The sequence below is a fragment of the Chiroxiphia lanceolata genome, chromosome 1 (assembly GCF_009829145.1).
Source record: "Chiroxiphia lanceolata isolate bChiLan1 chromosome 1, bChiLan1.pri, whole genome shotgun sequence".
Taxonomy (NCBI): Eukaryota; Metazoa; Chordata; class Aves; order Passeriformes; family Pipridae; genus Chiroxiphia; species Chiroxiphia lanceolata.
The window spans coordinates 56,573,539-56,588,255 of NC_045637.1; the positions used below are offsets into that span (position 1 = coordinate 56,573,539).

General features: G+C 39.3%; 1 protein-coding gene across 7 annotated transcripts in view; it reads right to left on the reverse strand.

Moving 5' to 3' along the window:
• Positions 1-14,717, reverse strand: part of LOC116798261 (cadherin-19-like) — a 120,092-nt gene that overhangs the window by 19,914 nt on the left and 85,461 nt on the right. For all 7 annotated transcript variants that reach the window (XR_004360868.1, XM_032710569.1, XM_032710579.1 and 4 more), the window contains 3 exons: positions 14,467-14,651; positions 13,123-13,376; positions 10,594-10,730 (listed from right to left, as the gene is read on the reverse strand). Coding sequence is in view for 6 of the 7 variants with exons in the window: in XM_032710569.1 (XP_032566460.1) it covers positions 10,594-10,730; positions 13,123-13,376; positions 14,467-14,651 (576 nt within the window). In the remaining variant the exon portion in view is untranslated. The remainder of the gene's footprint in view (positions 1-10,593; positions 10,731-13,122; positions 13,377-14,466; positions 14,652-14,717) is intronic.

The window sequence follows — 14,717 nt, forward strand, 5'->3', positions numbered from 1 at the left end:
CCAAATGGCTGGCCAGCTCAGTCTACTAACGTCAGAGTCAGTGGGATAGGAGGATCACAGTATCCTGTCAGGAGCAAAGAGGTACTAACAGTCTATGGACCAGAGGGGAGACCAGCATCGCTCCAACCGTATGTACTTAACATCCCAATCACACTGTGGGGAAGGGACGCAATGGAGCAGTGGGAGCTCACTTTGGGAACCCTGTCTCCAGATGAAAATTTTTAGGAGGGGTCACTGAGCATTTGCAGCTCCCCAAACTGAGCTGGAAGACAGAAACGCCAGTTTGGGTGGATCAGTGGCCCCTGCCCAAACAAAAGCTGCAAATTTTGAATAAATTAGTTGATCAGGAATTAGAAAAAGGGCACTTGGAGTCTTCCAGCAGTCCCTGGAATACCCCAGTGTTTGTAATTCAAAAATCCTCAGGCTCCTGGAGATTTCTCCAGGACCTGCGGAAAGTAAACGAAGTCCTGGAACCCATGGGAGCCCTCCAGCAGGGGATGCCATCTCCATCTATGCTCCCTGCTGAATGGCCTCTGGTAATTATTGATATTAAGGACTGCTTTTTTCACATATTCCTAAATCCGGCTGATTCGGTCAAATTTGCGTTCTCTGTCCCTGCCATCAATGCTTGTGAACCTCACCGCAGGTTCCAGTGGCGAGTGCTTCCCCAGGGGATGAAAAATTCTCCAACTCTTTGCCAGATGTTTGTGGCTAAAGCGTTAGAACCAATCAGGAAAAAATTTCCGCAGTCAATCATCTTCCATTACATGGATGATGTGTTGATCTGTGCCAAAACACAATTTGCTGTAGAAAAAACCCTAAATTCAACCATTGAAGCTCTAAATTCTAAAGGATTAGAGATCTCCCCTGAAAAAGTGCAGAAGGAAGCACCCTGGAAGTATCTTGGGCTCCAAATTACAGAGAAGGCTATCAAGCCTCAGTCAGTGTTAATAGACAAGCGAGTCCAAACTTTGAATGACCTCCAGAAGCTGCTAGGAGCCATTAATTGGATTAGACCTGTGCTGGGGATCACAACCAGTGATCTGCACCCATTATTTGAGCTGCTGAAGGGAGATGCTGGCCTGTCCTCTCCTAGATCATTAACAACAGAAGCTGAGAAATCCCTTGCCATTGTTGAGAGAAAAATATCAGAGAGGCAGTCTTTTAGGAGGATGGAGGGACTGCCATCCTCCCTTGTAATAATTAATGAACAGAGACAACCACTGGCCCTGTTGGGTCAGTTTACTACTGATAATAGAGACTTCTGCTTATGGGAGTGGGTATTCCTCCCTCATCAATTCGGCAAAACAATTACAACCTTAGCAGAAATGATTGGCAAGCTGATATTTAAAGGCCGCACCAGGTGTTTAGAGCTCAGTGGGGAAGAGCCAGATTTCATCTACCTTCCACTGACCTCTGAGCACCTGGAAAAACTGATGCAGAGTTCTATTGATTTTCAAATTGCCATCGGAGGCTACCCGGGAGAAATCAAATTCCATCTCCCGGCGTGCCCGTTTTTGCAAAGATTGATTCCAATTCCTCTGAAATTAAAAATCGTGCAATCAGACTTACCAATTAAAAATGCAAAAACCCTTTTCACTGATGGCTCAGGGAGAACCGGAAATGCAGTTATTGTTTGGCAGCAAAATGGCAATTGGCACCAGGATATACATAAAGTTCAAGGTTCCCCCCAAATCGTAGAACTCTCAGCAGTTGTTCGTGCCTTTCAAATTTTTAGTGAAGAACCAATTAATATCGTTTCAGATTCAGCCTATGTTGTAGGTGTGGTGAAAAGGATTGAAAATTCCTATCTAAAAACGTGTCTAATGAAAATCTCTTTAAGCTGTTAACCAAATTGTTGTTTTTAATAGAAAACAGAAAATTCAGCTTCTACATTGTCCACACCAGATCACACACTGCTTTGCCCGGTCCTGTGGCAGAGGGAAACCAAATCGCCGACCATTTGGCAGGTATGGTGGTCACCCCTAACCTTTATCAACAGGCAAAAATTTCACACGAGTTTTTCCATCAGAATGCACGATCGTTACAAAAACAATTCGGACTAAAATTATCCCAAGCCAAAGAAATTTTGAAAGCGTGTCCTGACTGTCAAATGCTTGCACCGATAGTTCCAGAGGGGACCAATCCCAGGGGTTTGACAGCCCTAGAAATCTGGCAGTCAGATGTCACGCACGTAGCAGAATTTGGCAAACTAAAGTATGTACATGTGTCTATTGACACCTTTTCAAAAATAATTGTGGCCACTGCACATTCTAGTGAGAAGAGCAGAGATGTTAAAAAGCATTTTCTGTCCGCATTTGCAAGGATGGGGGTCCCCAAACAGGTGAAAACAGATAACGGACCGTCTTATGTATCTGCAGACACAAAAAAGTTTTTTGAAGAATGGGGGGTACACCATACCACCGGAATCCCTCACAACCCCACGGGACAAGGCATAGTAGAGCGTGCTCACCAAAACATTAAAAATTTGCTCAAAAAACAAAAGAGGGGGAGTATTGGCCTGACCCCTCAAGAAAGATTAGAAAAAGTTATGTATGTTTTAAATTTTTTAAATATGATGGAGGAACAAGACACTCACATAAACAGAAGTCCAATAGACAGACATTTCAAATCAGATTTTACTCCATCACAGCAAAAAGCAAAAGTTATGTTTAAAGATCCAATTACAGAGATGTGGACGGGCCCTTTCCCCTTAATCACCTGGGGGAAGGGGTACGCATGTATTTCAGGCAACAACGGACCAAAGTGGGTCCCCGCAAGAAGAGTGAAGATACACCAGGACTGAGACGAAGGATGCACACTCTCCAGGCCTACGCTATCCTGATCTGTCTTCTCAGATTTGTCACCAACGTCACTGCATCCCCTCTGAGGGATTGGATGAACCAGCCCTCCGAGAACCTCTGGGTAACCCTGGCCAAGGCCACAGGCACTGACACCTTGTGCCTGACCTTGTCCAGTGCTAGTAATCCATTCAAAACCTGCCTTATAGGGATTCCTGTGACTCCAGGCAAGGATTGGGACACATTCGTGGAAAAAAACCCGGAGTCTAGGATTCTTACAGCTAAATTCAGTCACCCTAGCACAGATGGTGTCCAGGCAGGCGTTTACCACCATCCCTCCACAAGAAATAGATTTGCTCGGTTCGCTACCCACTGGCAATTGTGTTATATTCCATCGGCACACAGAACCCCACCTATTTACCCCCCACAATGTCACCGCCAATAAATTAATTTACAAAGGGGCCACTTCGCCGTGGTGCAACAATTCAATTGCCACCACAGTACCAACAGAGCACGTTCCTAGGAACATGAAGCTCCCCGAAGGGTTTTTCCTCCTGTGCGGGGATCGGGCGTGGCAGGGTATTCCTGCCTACCCGGAAGGGGGTCCCTGTACAGTAGGGAAGCTGGCTCTGTATAACCCGGCGAAGTTTCAATTAGCAGATCAATCGATTGTTCCCAAAAATAAAGTCAAAAGGTCCCTCCGTACAAAAAGAGGAAAGTCTCCCAACCCTAAAAAAAATGTAGCCCCAAAGAACCCAGTCATTCCTCCCCTTAATGCAGCACCACGTGTGGTAGGTACAATCATTACTCCGCCACCGCCCCTACCCTTCCCAGCAGACTGTGATTCCAGCATTCACATTTGGTCCCGCATGAAAAACTTTTGGGCTTCCTTCCCCATCCCCGGGATAGGAACTGCCCATGCCCTTTCCTTACTTTCCCACCTTTGTTGCTGGTTAACTAAAGAAGCGAATGCAACCACGAAAGCAATTGAGGGTCTGCTAGCAGACACTCAAAAGCTGAAAGAAATTAGTCTCCAAAATCGTGCAGCCATTGACTTCTTACTCCTGGCACACGGTCATGGGTGCCAGGATTTTGAAGGAATGTGCTGTATGAATTTTTCAGATCACTCACAATCAATTTATGAAAGCATACATCAACTAAAGAATCTTGTAAAAGATATCCACCAGTCCCGTGATGAAGGATTAGATGGACTTTTCGATTGGATAAAACTCCCCTCTTTACCCAATTGGTCTCGCAAAATCATAATCATGCTAGTGATTTCCCTATTTGCCCTTGTGTTCTTGTGTGCCTGTTTGCCGTGCTTTGTCATTTGTGTTCGCCAGATGGTCATCCGCAGTGTCTCCGTGAATGTCACCACGACTGAAAACAGAGAAGGGGGAGATGCGATGGATGAAAAGACAGAATGGGAGAGATATGTGGCCTGGAAAAGCATTAATGGAGTCTGAATGGACTTTTTACTCACTGAATAATCCACCCAGCAGACTGGCAGTTTTTCCCCAGTTTGCTGTTGTGTGCTTATGAACCCTTGTACACCCCAGTTTATTGTAAAAATTTATAGATCCTGCTGTACTCCCATATTGTCCCTATTTCTCCCTCAGGCTTCCCCTTTGAAAGCTGTTTATCTCTTCTTCTCCCCTGTCTTCCCATGCCTCTGTTACTGATAAGCTGTAGCTATCACAGTGCAGAGAGAGCTACAATTAGTCAACCCTCTCTGATATTCGAGAGTTCCACCCATCTCTCCCCTGTCCCCCTACCACATCTTTCCCTAAGCTGTCAATCTCTTGCTTAGCGTCCACCCCTCAAACCGCGGTTTTTTAAACCCTTGTTTCCCTTGAATAAACTGGCATTGCATCACGAGACCTCAACTGTGTCCGAACCCTAACTGCAGTGCTCGGTCCCAATTTCCCCTATCCCTGCGGACCGAGGCGAAGGAATATTTGCAGTTAGAGCATTCTCATGGAGAAATCAGCTGGCTCAAGGGTTGGACAAATGCACTGTTTTCTGGGGTAAAATGCTGGATGGCTGGGCCCAGAGAATGGTGGTGAATGAAATTAAATCCAGCTGATGGCTAGTCACAAGTGGTGTTCCCAGCAGTCAGTATTGGGGCAAGTCATGTTTGATACCTTTATCTATGATCTGAATGAGGGGAACACATGCACCATCCCTCACTTTACAGTTCACATCAAGTTGGGTGAGAGTGTTGTTTTCTTAATGGTAGGAAGGCTCTGTAGAGAGACGTGGACAGGCTGTATTGATGGGTCAAGGCCAATTGTATGAGGTTCAACAGAGCCAAGTGCCAGGTCCTGCACTTTGATCACAACAACCCCACGAAGCGCTACAGGCTGGGGGAATAGTGGCTGGAAAGCTGCCCAGAGGAAAAGGACCTGGAGGTGCTGGTACACAACTGGCTGAACAGGAGCCAGCAGTGTGCCCAGGTGGCCAAGAAGCTCAGTGGCATCCTGGCCAGTATCAGAAAGAGTATGGCCAGCAGAACTAGGGCAGAGATTGCCCCCATGTGCTCGGCACTGGTGAGGTTGCACCTCAAGTACTGTGTTCAGTTCTGGGCCCCTCACTTCAAAAAGGTCACTGGGCTGCTGGAGTGTGTCCAGAGAAGGGTAGTGGAGCCAGTAAAGGGGTTGGAGCACAAGTCTTAAGAGAAGTGGCTGAGGGAGCTGAGTTGTTTAGACTGGAGAAGTGGAGGCTCAGGAGAGACCTTATCACTCTCTACAGCTACCTGAAAGGAGGTTGCAGGGATGTATAGGTCCATCTCTTCTGACTGGTAACAAGTGATGAGAGGAAACAGCCTCTAGTTGTGCCAGGGGAAGTTTAGATTGGACATAAGGAAAATTTTATTCATGGAAAAGGTTGTCTAGCATTGGAACGGGATGTGGAGGGAAGTGGTTGGGTCACCATCCTTGGAGGTATTGAAAAGACATGTAGATCTGTCAGTATGGTTTAATCATGGACTTAGCAGTGCTAGGTTTACGGTTGGACTCGATGACTTAAAGGTTCCTTCAACCCAAACTACTCTTTAATTCCTTGATTCTATATTGAGTATCTCTTGGAAGTCTTTTGCCTGTCAGCACATTGAATCATCACTTACGCAGTATAGCTCTAAGAAATGTCTGCCTTCCCCACAATGTAACTTGTTATTCTAGTAGGCAAGAAATGTCTCTGCAATAGCAACATTCACATTAACATGGACATATTGTTGGTTAAGAACCATAATGAAATCATTTTTTCCAGTGAATAAAATAATCTTAAGACATTCCAGGAATACTGAATACCTATCAACCTAAATATGTCAATATCTCAATCTGCTCTATGTCAGTTGTGAGAATATCCATTATAGTTAAAATGTGTCTCAGGATTGGTCCTAGTGTCACTGTATCTGACCTGTTTGGGGGTCCTTAAGGCGTTGTCTTAAATTAGTTAAATAAACCTTTAAGAGAAAAGCAAAACATACTCCTCTCTGCCTTCTTTCCAACTGACTCACTTTGGTTGATTTTTACATTACTTTTTTAATGTATAATTCACTAGTTGCTTGGAGCAAACATTTGTTTTCTTGGATCTTATAGAACCTATGCTGATAGCTTTGAGTCTCTTGCCAAAGGAAACGGTAGCAAAAGCAACTACCACAGAGATAAAGGAGGTAGATAGTCAGCAGTTTCACATTACTATTTCTCCTGTGAAGTCATTAAAGCTGTGATAATTTCCCAAACATTATGATCTGTCAGAGTCATCTCAGAAATAATTCTTTGTGAGATGACATTTCTCTTATTGAATCAAACATCCATAATAATACAATAGGCAATGAAATAATGCTCAGCTTGTCTTTTAGATAAACATAAAGAGTAGCCCACACCCTTTTCAGAAATAATACCAAACGTATGGGGTTACTTAAACTCTTTTACTGAAGTCAGAATTGGATGCGTAGGGCAGAGATACGACTGCATTGTCGTTCAAAGGAAAACTTTGTAACCTTTCATAGAAAGCAGGGAATACCTTTGGTGGCTTCATATATATAGAAAGTCGAACAGGAAGGATCCAGCTAGCTTTGCCCATTCTTACCTTGCTTTTTTTGTAAGATTCATGGATACTATATTGGCTTTAAAGCCTACATTTTTTATGCTTTGCTGGCACAAACATTTAGACTTGCTTTTGAAATCACATCTGTTTTCTTTAAGCAAAACATTTTTTTCCCTTTTTTTTTCAATAGTCTTGTTTCTAATTCTTTAATATATTTGGGTTGTTGTGTCATGGTTGTTTTGGTGTTTGTTTTTTTCGCCAGCATATGATTAAATGACAAAAAAGAGAATTTCTGTATGTATGGAAGTTTTTAACAGTGTGGAAGTTTTTAATATTTCTGAAATCACAGCTATTATGTTTTGGGAGGGAGCAACATATTACAAAGCCACTCTTGGAATCAGTGTCTGGTGGATATTTAATGAATATGGTGAAGTAGATGTACTACTTTGGTTGTCACTGGGGAAGAAGGTAGGCAACACTTTGCCTTTTATCCTTTGCACAGGAAAACAGTCAAAATTTGAATTCAGCTATTGTACTCATATCCTACATTAAGCTAAATATCTTTCAATGAGCAGAAAAATTCTTTGTCACAACCTCTATGAGAGAGATCAGAACTTGAAAGACAAGGTATAAGAGAACAGCATGTCAAGTGCAATAAGGTGAATCAGTGTGAAAATGAAGATAATGCTTTAATTGCTAGGGACTAAAATGACTAAGTTGAAAAGAAAAGCGGTGACCATCCCTAGAGACAAAACAGGACTCAATACTTGCAGGGGATTAAAGAAAGCTTAACACTGTCATCAGTTAGAAAAAATAAACTTGAAATAATAACAATAATACTGGCACTGTGTAATGCTGGGGCCTGAAGGACTGGCCCTGAGCCAAAGCCGAACTATAAGATGAACTCTCCAACATAATATTCTATTTAGCCTAGTACTGTATTTAGCCATATATCTGCTTATTAACCAAGATGCTATTTAATACTTAGTAATGCCTTAAGAATACACACTTATGCTTGTTAGCACAGTATATTATGAATAATTAGTAAGGCCTGTATGTGTTATAAATATGCCTTTTCTTTGCTGCCAAGGTTGCAAAGAACAATAGGTCTCACATAGTAACATCTGGTTCATATTTGAGATATCAATGTATCCGTAAGTTCTATATTCAGTGACTAGTCAAGGCCATGGGGTATCTGACAGTACATGGGACAAATCGACTTCCTGGGTCTCCCTCTGGGCCTTAGCCAAGCTTCAGGGGAATACCAATGGAGGAAGAAAGCCAGATTGTTTTTCCACACCAATCGAGCAACGTAAGCTGATTTGTTTAACACTATATAAGCTGGACCCTCTCACAGCAAAGATGGAGGCTTCACTCTACCAGTGGACACACTGCGTAGGATTTCCCAGGTACCAGCAAGGGGTTCTCCAGACCTTCGCTGTGATCAGGGACCTCCCCAGCTGAAGTGCGGTCTGGATGGTAGTAATGTATTATTTAGGGTAACTGATGGTGTATCTCTCTCTTAATCACCATAAGACTTTCTTCGTAATAATAATTAGATGCATTGCCAAGTGTATCTTTTCATAAGCCACTCTTATTTCTTTTGTAATTCTTTATTGTTTTGTTCTATGGTAAACTTACACACTTATTCTTTAAAGTTGGTGTCTGTATTACTTGAATGCATCCTCAATAAGGGGGAGGGGGGAAGGGGGCAAAACAGGCTGACAAAAAACACTGCTACTAACAATAAATGTTGTTATTATAATTGTATATTAAACAGGACTGATCTCAGTACTGAGCCTAGAGGAACAGCACTACTGACCAATCGCCAACTGGATAATGGTGACTTAAGGATTTCTTGCTCTCAGATATGGTTAGAATACTATTGTTTATGCTTCAGCTTTGTACTAGGTGAAAGCTGATTACGACCAAGTAAAAACTGATCAAAGGAAACTTGTTTTCTCTTGAAAATCAAGAAATATTTTAGGCATGAAGTGGAATAAGTCTCAACAGGTTACAAGCTTTGACTGCTTGCATTTAAGTTCAAGTGATTTAGACCTACTTCTGGATACTGTTAAAACATGCTCTTTCAATGGCACAAAGATAGGATGATCCACACCACAGGTCTGTAGTAACAGAGGAAAGCTTCTTTTACTAATCTCTGATCTCTGTCCATTCAATGGAGGCAAAAGTCTCGTGTCCTGTATGAGTTTCAGGGCATTAACAGGCTTCTAGGGAGGTTGCTGTTGTAATGCAGTTTCAAAATGTGTTTCAGGTGCAATGAATAACTTTTTGAGTGAACTCTAATGGCATTTTGATTTGGCTTCAGTGGAGCCACAATGTCATCCACCAAATGTCTCATGCCCAGATTATGTGTTATGACTATATTACAAGGAATAAAATGCTGCTAGTTCATGGTATAAATCATTCCAGGTATGCCAGACCAAGGTGACCTAACTTCAGTGCTTTTGAACAGAGTGTTATAGACAGTGACCGTATCATCATTAAAGAAATAAAGAATAAGAATATGAACATAATGAGGTCTCCATTTCTCTACAACAACTTTCATTACTGTGAAAGACTCACTTTCTTTTGCTGCAGGAGGTAGATATTCATTTGAAACATTTAGTTCATTCCTGTTTTATTGTTTAACTAAACAGAAAAGTCCAGACCAAAGTCATCCTGCTGTGTTTCCATAGTGCTATTCAAGACAAGATAAAACTACATCAGAGACCAATTTTGCCAACACCTGCCAGCTGCCTAACAACATGAGAAGAAAAATACATTTATGCTTAAAAACTCATGGAAAAGTTAAAAAGGCAGATAATACTATCAATCCCTAAATACAAATTAAAGACTACAATTAAAATGGGTACTGACTATCCTATAGTACAGTTCCAACAGTAATGTTCTACATATATACAGAGAAGGCTGCCTTTTGGGAACAGTGTTGTTTATGAATATGTGTTTAAAGTGGTCTTAGCAACAAATAGCATTTAACTGAGATTCAGGATTAAAAAAGGTGTTAAGAGTATTTGGCAAAACCTCTCTGATTTATTGATTGGACTCTAGTTCCATATAGTTTTTTCTCCTTCCTGAGGATGGATGGGATTAATTTTTAAATAATATCCCATAATATTTTGTTAAACTGTCTTATAAACTAAATTTCTAGTGTTGCCCCAGATTCAGGACAACTAGATCACCAAAAGCACAAACAGAGGTAATTTGCATTTGACTTTCAAACAAAATTGACAGGTAAAATCTATGTAAAAGTTGCTTCATAGATTTAATTGTTACTGAAAAGAAGTCTAGCTGATTTAGGCGTTACATTCACAATTAATTTGAGCCACAGGTTTCTGACTGGTGTTAAATTAGACCCTGGCTAATTTCACACTAGTCAAAAATGTGGTGTGAAATTAACCAGGGTCTAATTTAACCTAAGATCTTGCACTGTAGGAACAATTCATATTCTTCAGTGTAACTTGAAAGTGTTACACTCTCGATCCTATTACAATTTCTTTTTTTGGTAAGGTCATCTTTTATGAAAAAGCACAGGACCTTGGAGCTCGAATACATTCTGCTTCTATTTAACAAATCATTTTAATAATGCTCTTTAATGTAGCAAGCAACAGTAATATAATGAGAAAGAAGCGTGTATTCTCCGCTTAAAAGAAGGCATATTCAGAGGATAATTACAGTTCACAGTATATAAAACACGGTGTTCCTTAAATTTCTTACTCACTTGTTTCTGTGGCTGTAACAGTTATGTTGTGCCAAGAAGCTGTCTCTCGGTCCAGAGGTTTAGTTGTAATGATTGTTCCATTGTGTTCATTGATGCTGAACAGTCTCTTTAAAGGTATGCTTTGGACAATAGAGTACCTGCACAAAAAAAAAAAAAAAAAAAAAATCTCCTAATACCAAAATGTTTCATCAGAGGAAAGGACATAGAAAGATATTGCGAGTTGAGAAAACAGAGTTGTACATATATGCATATAAATGTGTGCTGCAACAACTCAGAAATCATGAAAAATGTACACTTATAAACATTTAAAACTCACTGCTGCCAAGACCAAAGCTCTTCTTTTTATAAAACTAAATATGTCTCAGATCTATATGAATGTGAACTGAATCTGAAATGCATTATTCATTCATACTTCTAAGTCAGGCTCACAGCAGGTGAATGACTTCGTTGAAAAGAAACAGCAAACGTGCCACTTGTGAAATGAATAACACAACAGCTAAGTGGAGGTATAACGGCAAATCTATTTTATCACTGCTGACAAGCTCTGATGTCAAGGGAACGGGCATTATAAAGACAGAAAACTATCTGTAATGAGGTGTCTAGGCAGGGTACAAAATCCTAATGCAGGAGATGATTGCAAATGAGTCTTGTGTTCCTGAATGTTCCCTGAAAAGGCTCCAGATGCTATGACCATATGTGGACATGCACATGTGAATGTTTATGCATATATAACACTCAAATGTTTAAAGTCTAACCACTGATCACAGACCAGAGATGGACAGAAAAAACACCAAAGATGTTGGTGCAAAAAAGGATATTTAGTAAAATTTTATATGACCTACAAAGAAAAACACCATATGATGCAATTCCTAGTAGAGTCTATTCCATGGAAATAAAACCTGTTTGAATAGTTACAAGGTTCTTTCCACTCTAATTTTGAATTCCCACATAAAACTACTTCCTTTTATTGTACCTTTAATTGTGCTTGACAAAGTCTTTCTGTTTCCTGTTAACACTTGGGACTCCAGCTCAACTAATGTACCAGAAGTTGAGTGACACTCTAACTTGTTATTTATAGTTGCGTTTTCTCTGTTTTGAAAATCAGTAAAGGACAAATCAAGGAACCATTGCAACATTGTAAGTGAAAGTTCTTACAATTTGAGCTGAATTTTTAACATTTATAAACCTCTGTTTTAGGTATTTGTAATTTTGAATGGTTTTTTTCTGTGTGTTTTTTTTTGTTTTGTTTTGGTTTTTTTTCTTTAAGTGAGTATTCCTCATACCCTACATCAAAGCTTGTTTAGGGTTTTCTAATATTTTTGTTTTGTTTTGTTTGGGTTTTTTTTTGGTAATCTGATTCCTGATAAACAGTTGGATATTTGTTATTTTTTATTACTGATGTAGTAAGGTTTTGTTGCATGACTTTTTTAATTTGTTTGTTTGAAACCGGGGGTCCATCTTGTTTTCTATATTACGAGTAACTGTTGTCATTTATGGTAGCAATGATTTTAAAATTATACTCTTATTTGCATGGCACTTAGCCCAGTAAACATACCTATATATTAGAAGTGACATACTCCAAAGAAACTCAGTGAGGCAATATATGTATCACTGTTTTGGGACTATGTAGACATATTCACTTTGAGGCAAGTTCCTTTAAAATATTTCTAAGAAGTTATAGATATGCATTAACATTTAATTGTTCCACAGGAGTTGCTGCAGTCATCTAAATAAACTACCAAAATATCCCTTTTTAGGGGGGAATGAAAAATTGCGTGTATGTTTTTATTCTTTCTTATTTGATGTAACCTATTACTAGCTTAATAAATAACAGTAAATGAATGTAAAATCATAAGAAATCATTGCCTAAACCTCTGAAGCCATAACATAATATATATATATTCCTGCTATTAGAAATCTACATACCATAAATTATTTTATGTCTCAACCATTTTTCACTGTATCCTAGTTTGTCTAAATTACATAGTACATAGTGATGTCAGGCAATTCAGGAAGCTATTTTAATTGTAAACCGTATGTTAAAGCTTAATTACCTGTTTTCTGTCTTAGAGACAGAAAAAAATTATTTATTATTAAAATTATTAAAAACAGGATCTGCTATTGCTGGGTTGGGTGGCTCGGTATCAGCTGGCTGGCAGTAATTGTTTTGGGTCTTTTTTGCATCACTTGTTTTCTTGGGGGTTTGCTGTACGTTGTTTTTTCCCCCCTCTGTTACTTTCTTTTCCTTTTTTTTTTTTTAATTATTATTAAACTATCTTCATCTGAACCCATGAGTTCTCACAATTTTACCCTTTCAGTTCTCTCTTGCATCCCAACAGGTGGGGGAGTGATTGAGCAGCTGTGTGGTCCTTAGTTGCTTAAGGGGGTTAAACCATAACATCTTGAGTAACATAGGCTACCACAATGAGAGCACAATCAACTGTGATTATGAACCAAGGTAAGGAGCAGAAATACACTTTGGAAATCCCAACTACATTTGTATTTGAGACCTGTTCATATTTTAAGTACCTGACTGGACTGTCATCATCATCTGGATCTCTAGCGGTTACGACCCCCACCAATGAGCCCTTCATAGCCCCTTCATCAATCTCCATCATATAGTTCTCTGAGGTGAAAACTGGAGGTTCATCAGCATCTTCCACACTGATTTTGATAATGGTTTTGTCTTCAAATGGTCCTTCTTTCAAAAAACGCTCATCAATGTACTTGTTTACAACTTTTGCTTGAATACTGTATCTCCTTTTGCTCTCATAATCCACTGTCTGTTAAGAATAAAAGAGAGATTTGAAATACTTCTTTCTTCATATTTGAATTAAATATAGTTCCATAAATGGTGTGAGATTAAAGACAAAATAGTACTATCCTTCAATTGGGAATTTATGAAAAAAAATAGTTATTTCTAAAAGTAGTTAATTCTAAGACTTCTTTTTTTATGTTAGAAACACTTTAAAATTAAACTTTTCTTGTCTGCTTTCACATTTGGGCTGACTTTAATGCTACAGTCAGACAACACTGTAAAAAAAGTCATAGTTACATTACTATTTTAGAAAGTCTATCTATTGAAATTAAAAAAAATAATAAAAAAAGACTTACTAAATAAATAGCTTTCTGAACTGTAACAAATCCATATAGAAAAAGAAAGAAAGAAAGAAACAAAAAAACCCCAAACTCTTAAACCAAAATGAAAGAAAACAAATCAACAAACAAACAAACAAACAAACAAAACCACCACACTTATAGCTTTCAGTTCATCCAAGCCCTTGATTTCACTGTATGATCGAACTCTATCTTTATTTCAGGTGATGTCCTAGTTGCCCCAGAAATACTTCTTTGTGATTCCAAAAAAGATTACACAGTATCAAAGACTATTAAATATCTTAATTCATAAGCTGGTAATTTTTTGAGTGTATTTAGTGTCTTTTTAAAGTTATGCCATAAGAAAACCTCCACTGTCTATATAATATTGTAATAAATTCTGTCTTCACATAACAGAAGGTGTTGGAAACGAGTAATATTGTTTGCACTGATAAAAATTGATAAAAATTTTACAGATGATGCACAGAAGAGATAGAACATTTTCTCACAACGGGATACAGTGTTGCACAGCTCGAGATGACATTAAGATACTCTGTCACGCTTGTATTCAGTAGTAATAGGAATGAGTCAAAAAGGTAAACAGAAGGAAAAGCATTTTTCTTTTTATCCCCCTAATATTCCAATCAAATCGGAAAGCCTAAAGAAAGGAAAAAAATAGTAGAATCCAAAGCAATAGGCCTTTTTTAAACATCCAGCTTGCTTGTGGAAATTCTCTCTAGTATTTAGATATTTTTTGGAAGGTTTCTGAGATCTCACCTTTTTTAATAAGATAATTCCTTCTTGAGTCTCATTGTTAGTAATGATGTCAAAAACATGTGAGCTATCTCCTTCAATGGAATAGTTCATGGCTGCATTCTCCCCTATGTCGCTGTCTTCTGCGAAGACTTTGCCTACAGTTGTGCCCACAGGAGCTTCTTCAGAGACACTCATATGGTAAAGTCCTAAAGAAATAAATACTGGCACAGTTTAGTAATCTACCACAGTTAATAGCTGCTGTAGCTATGATG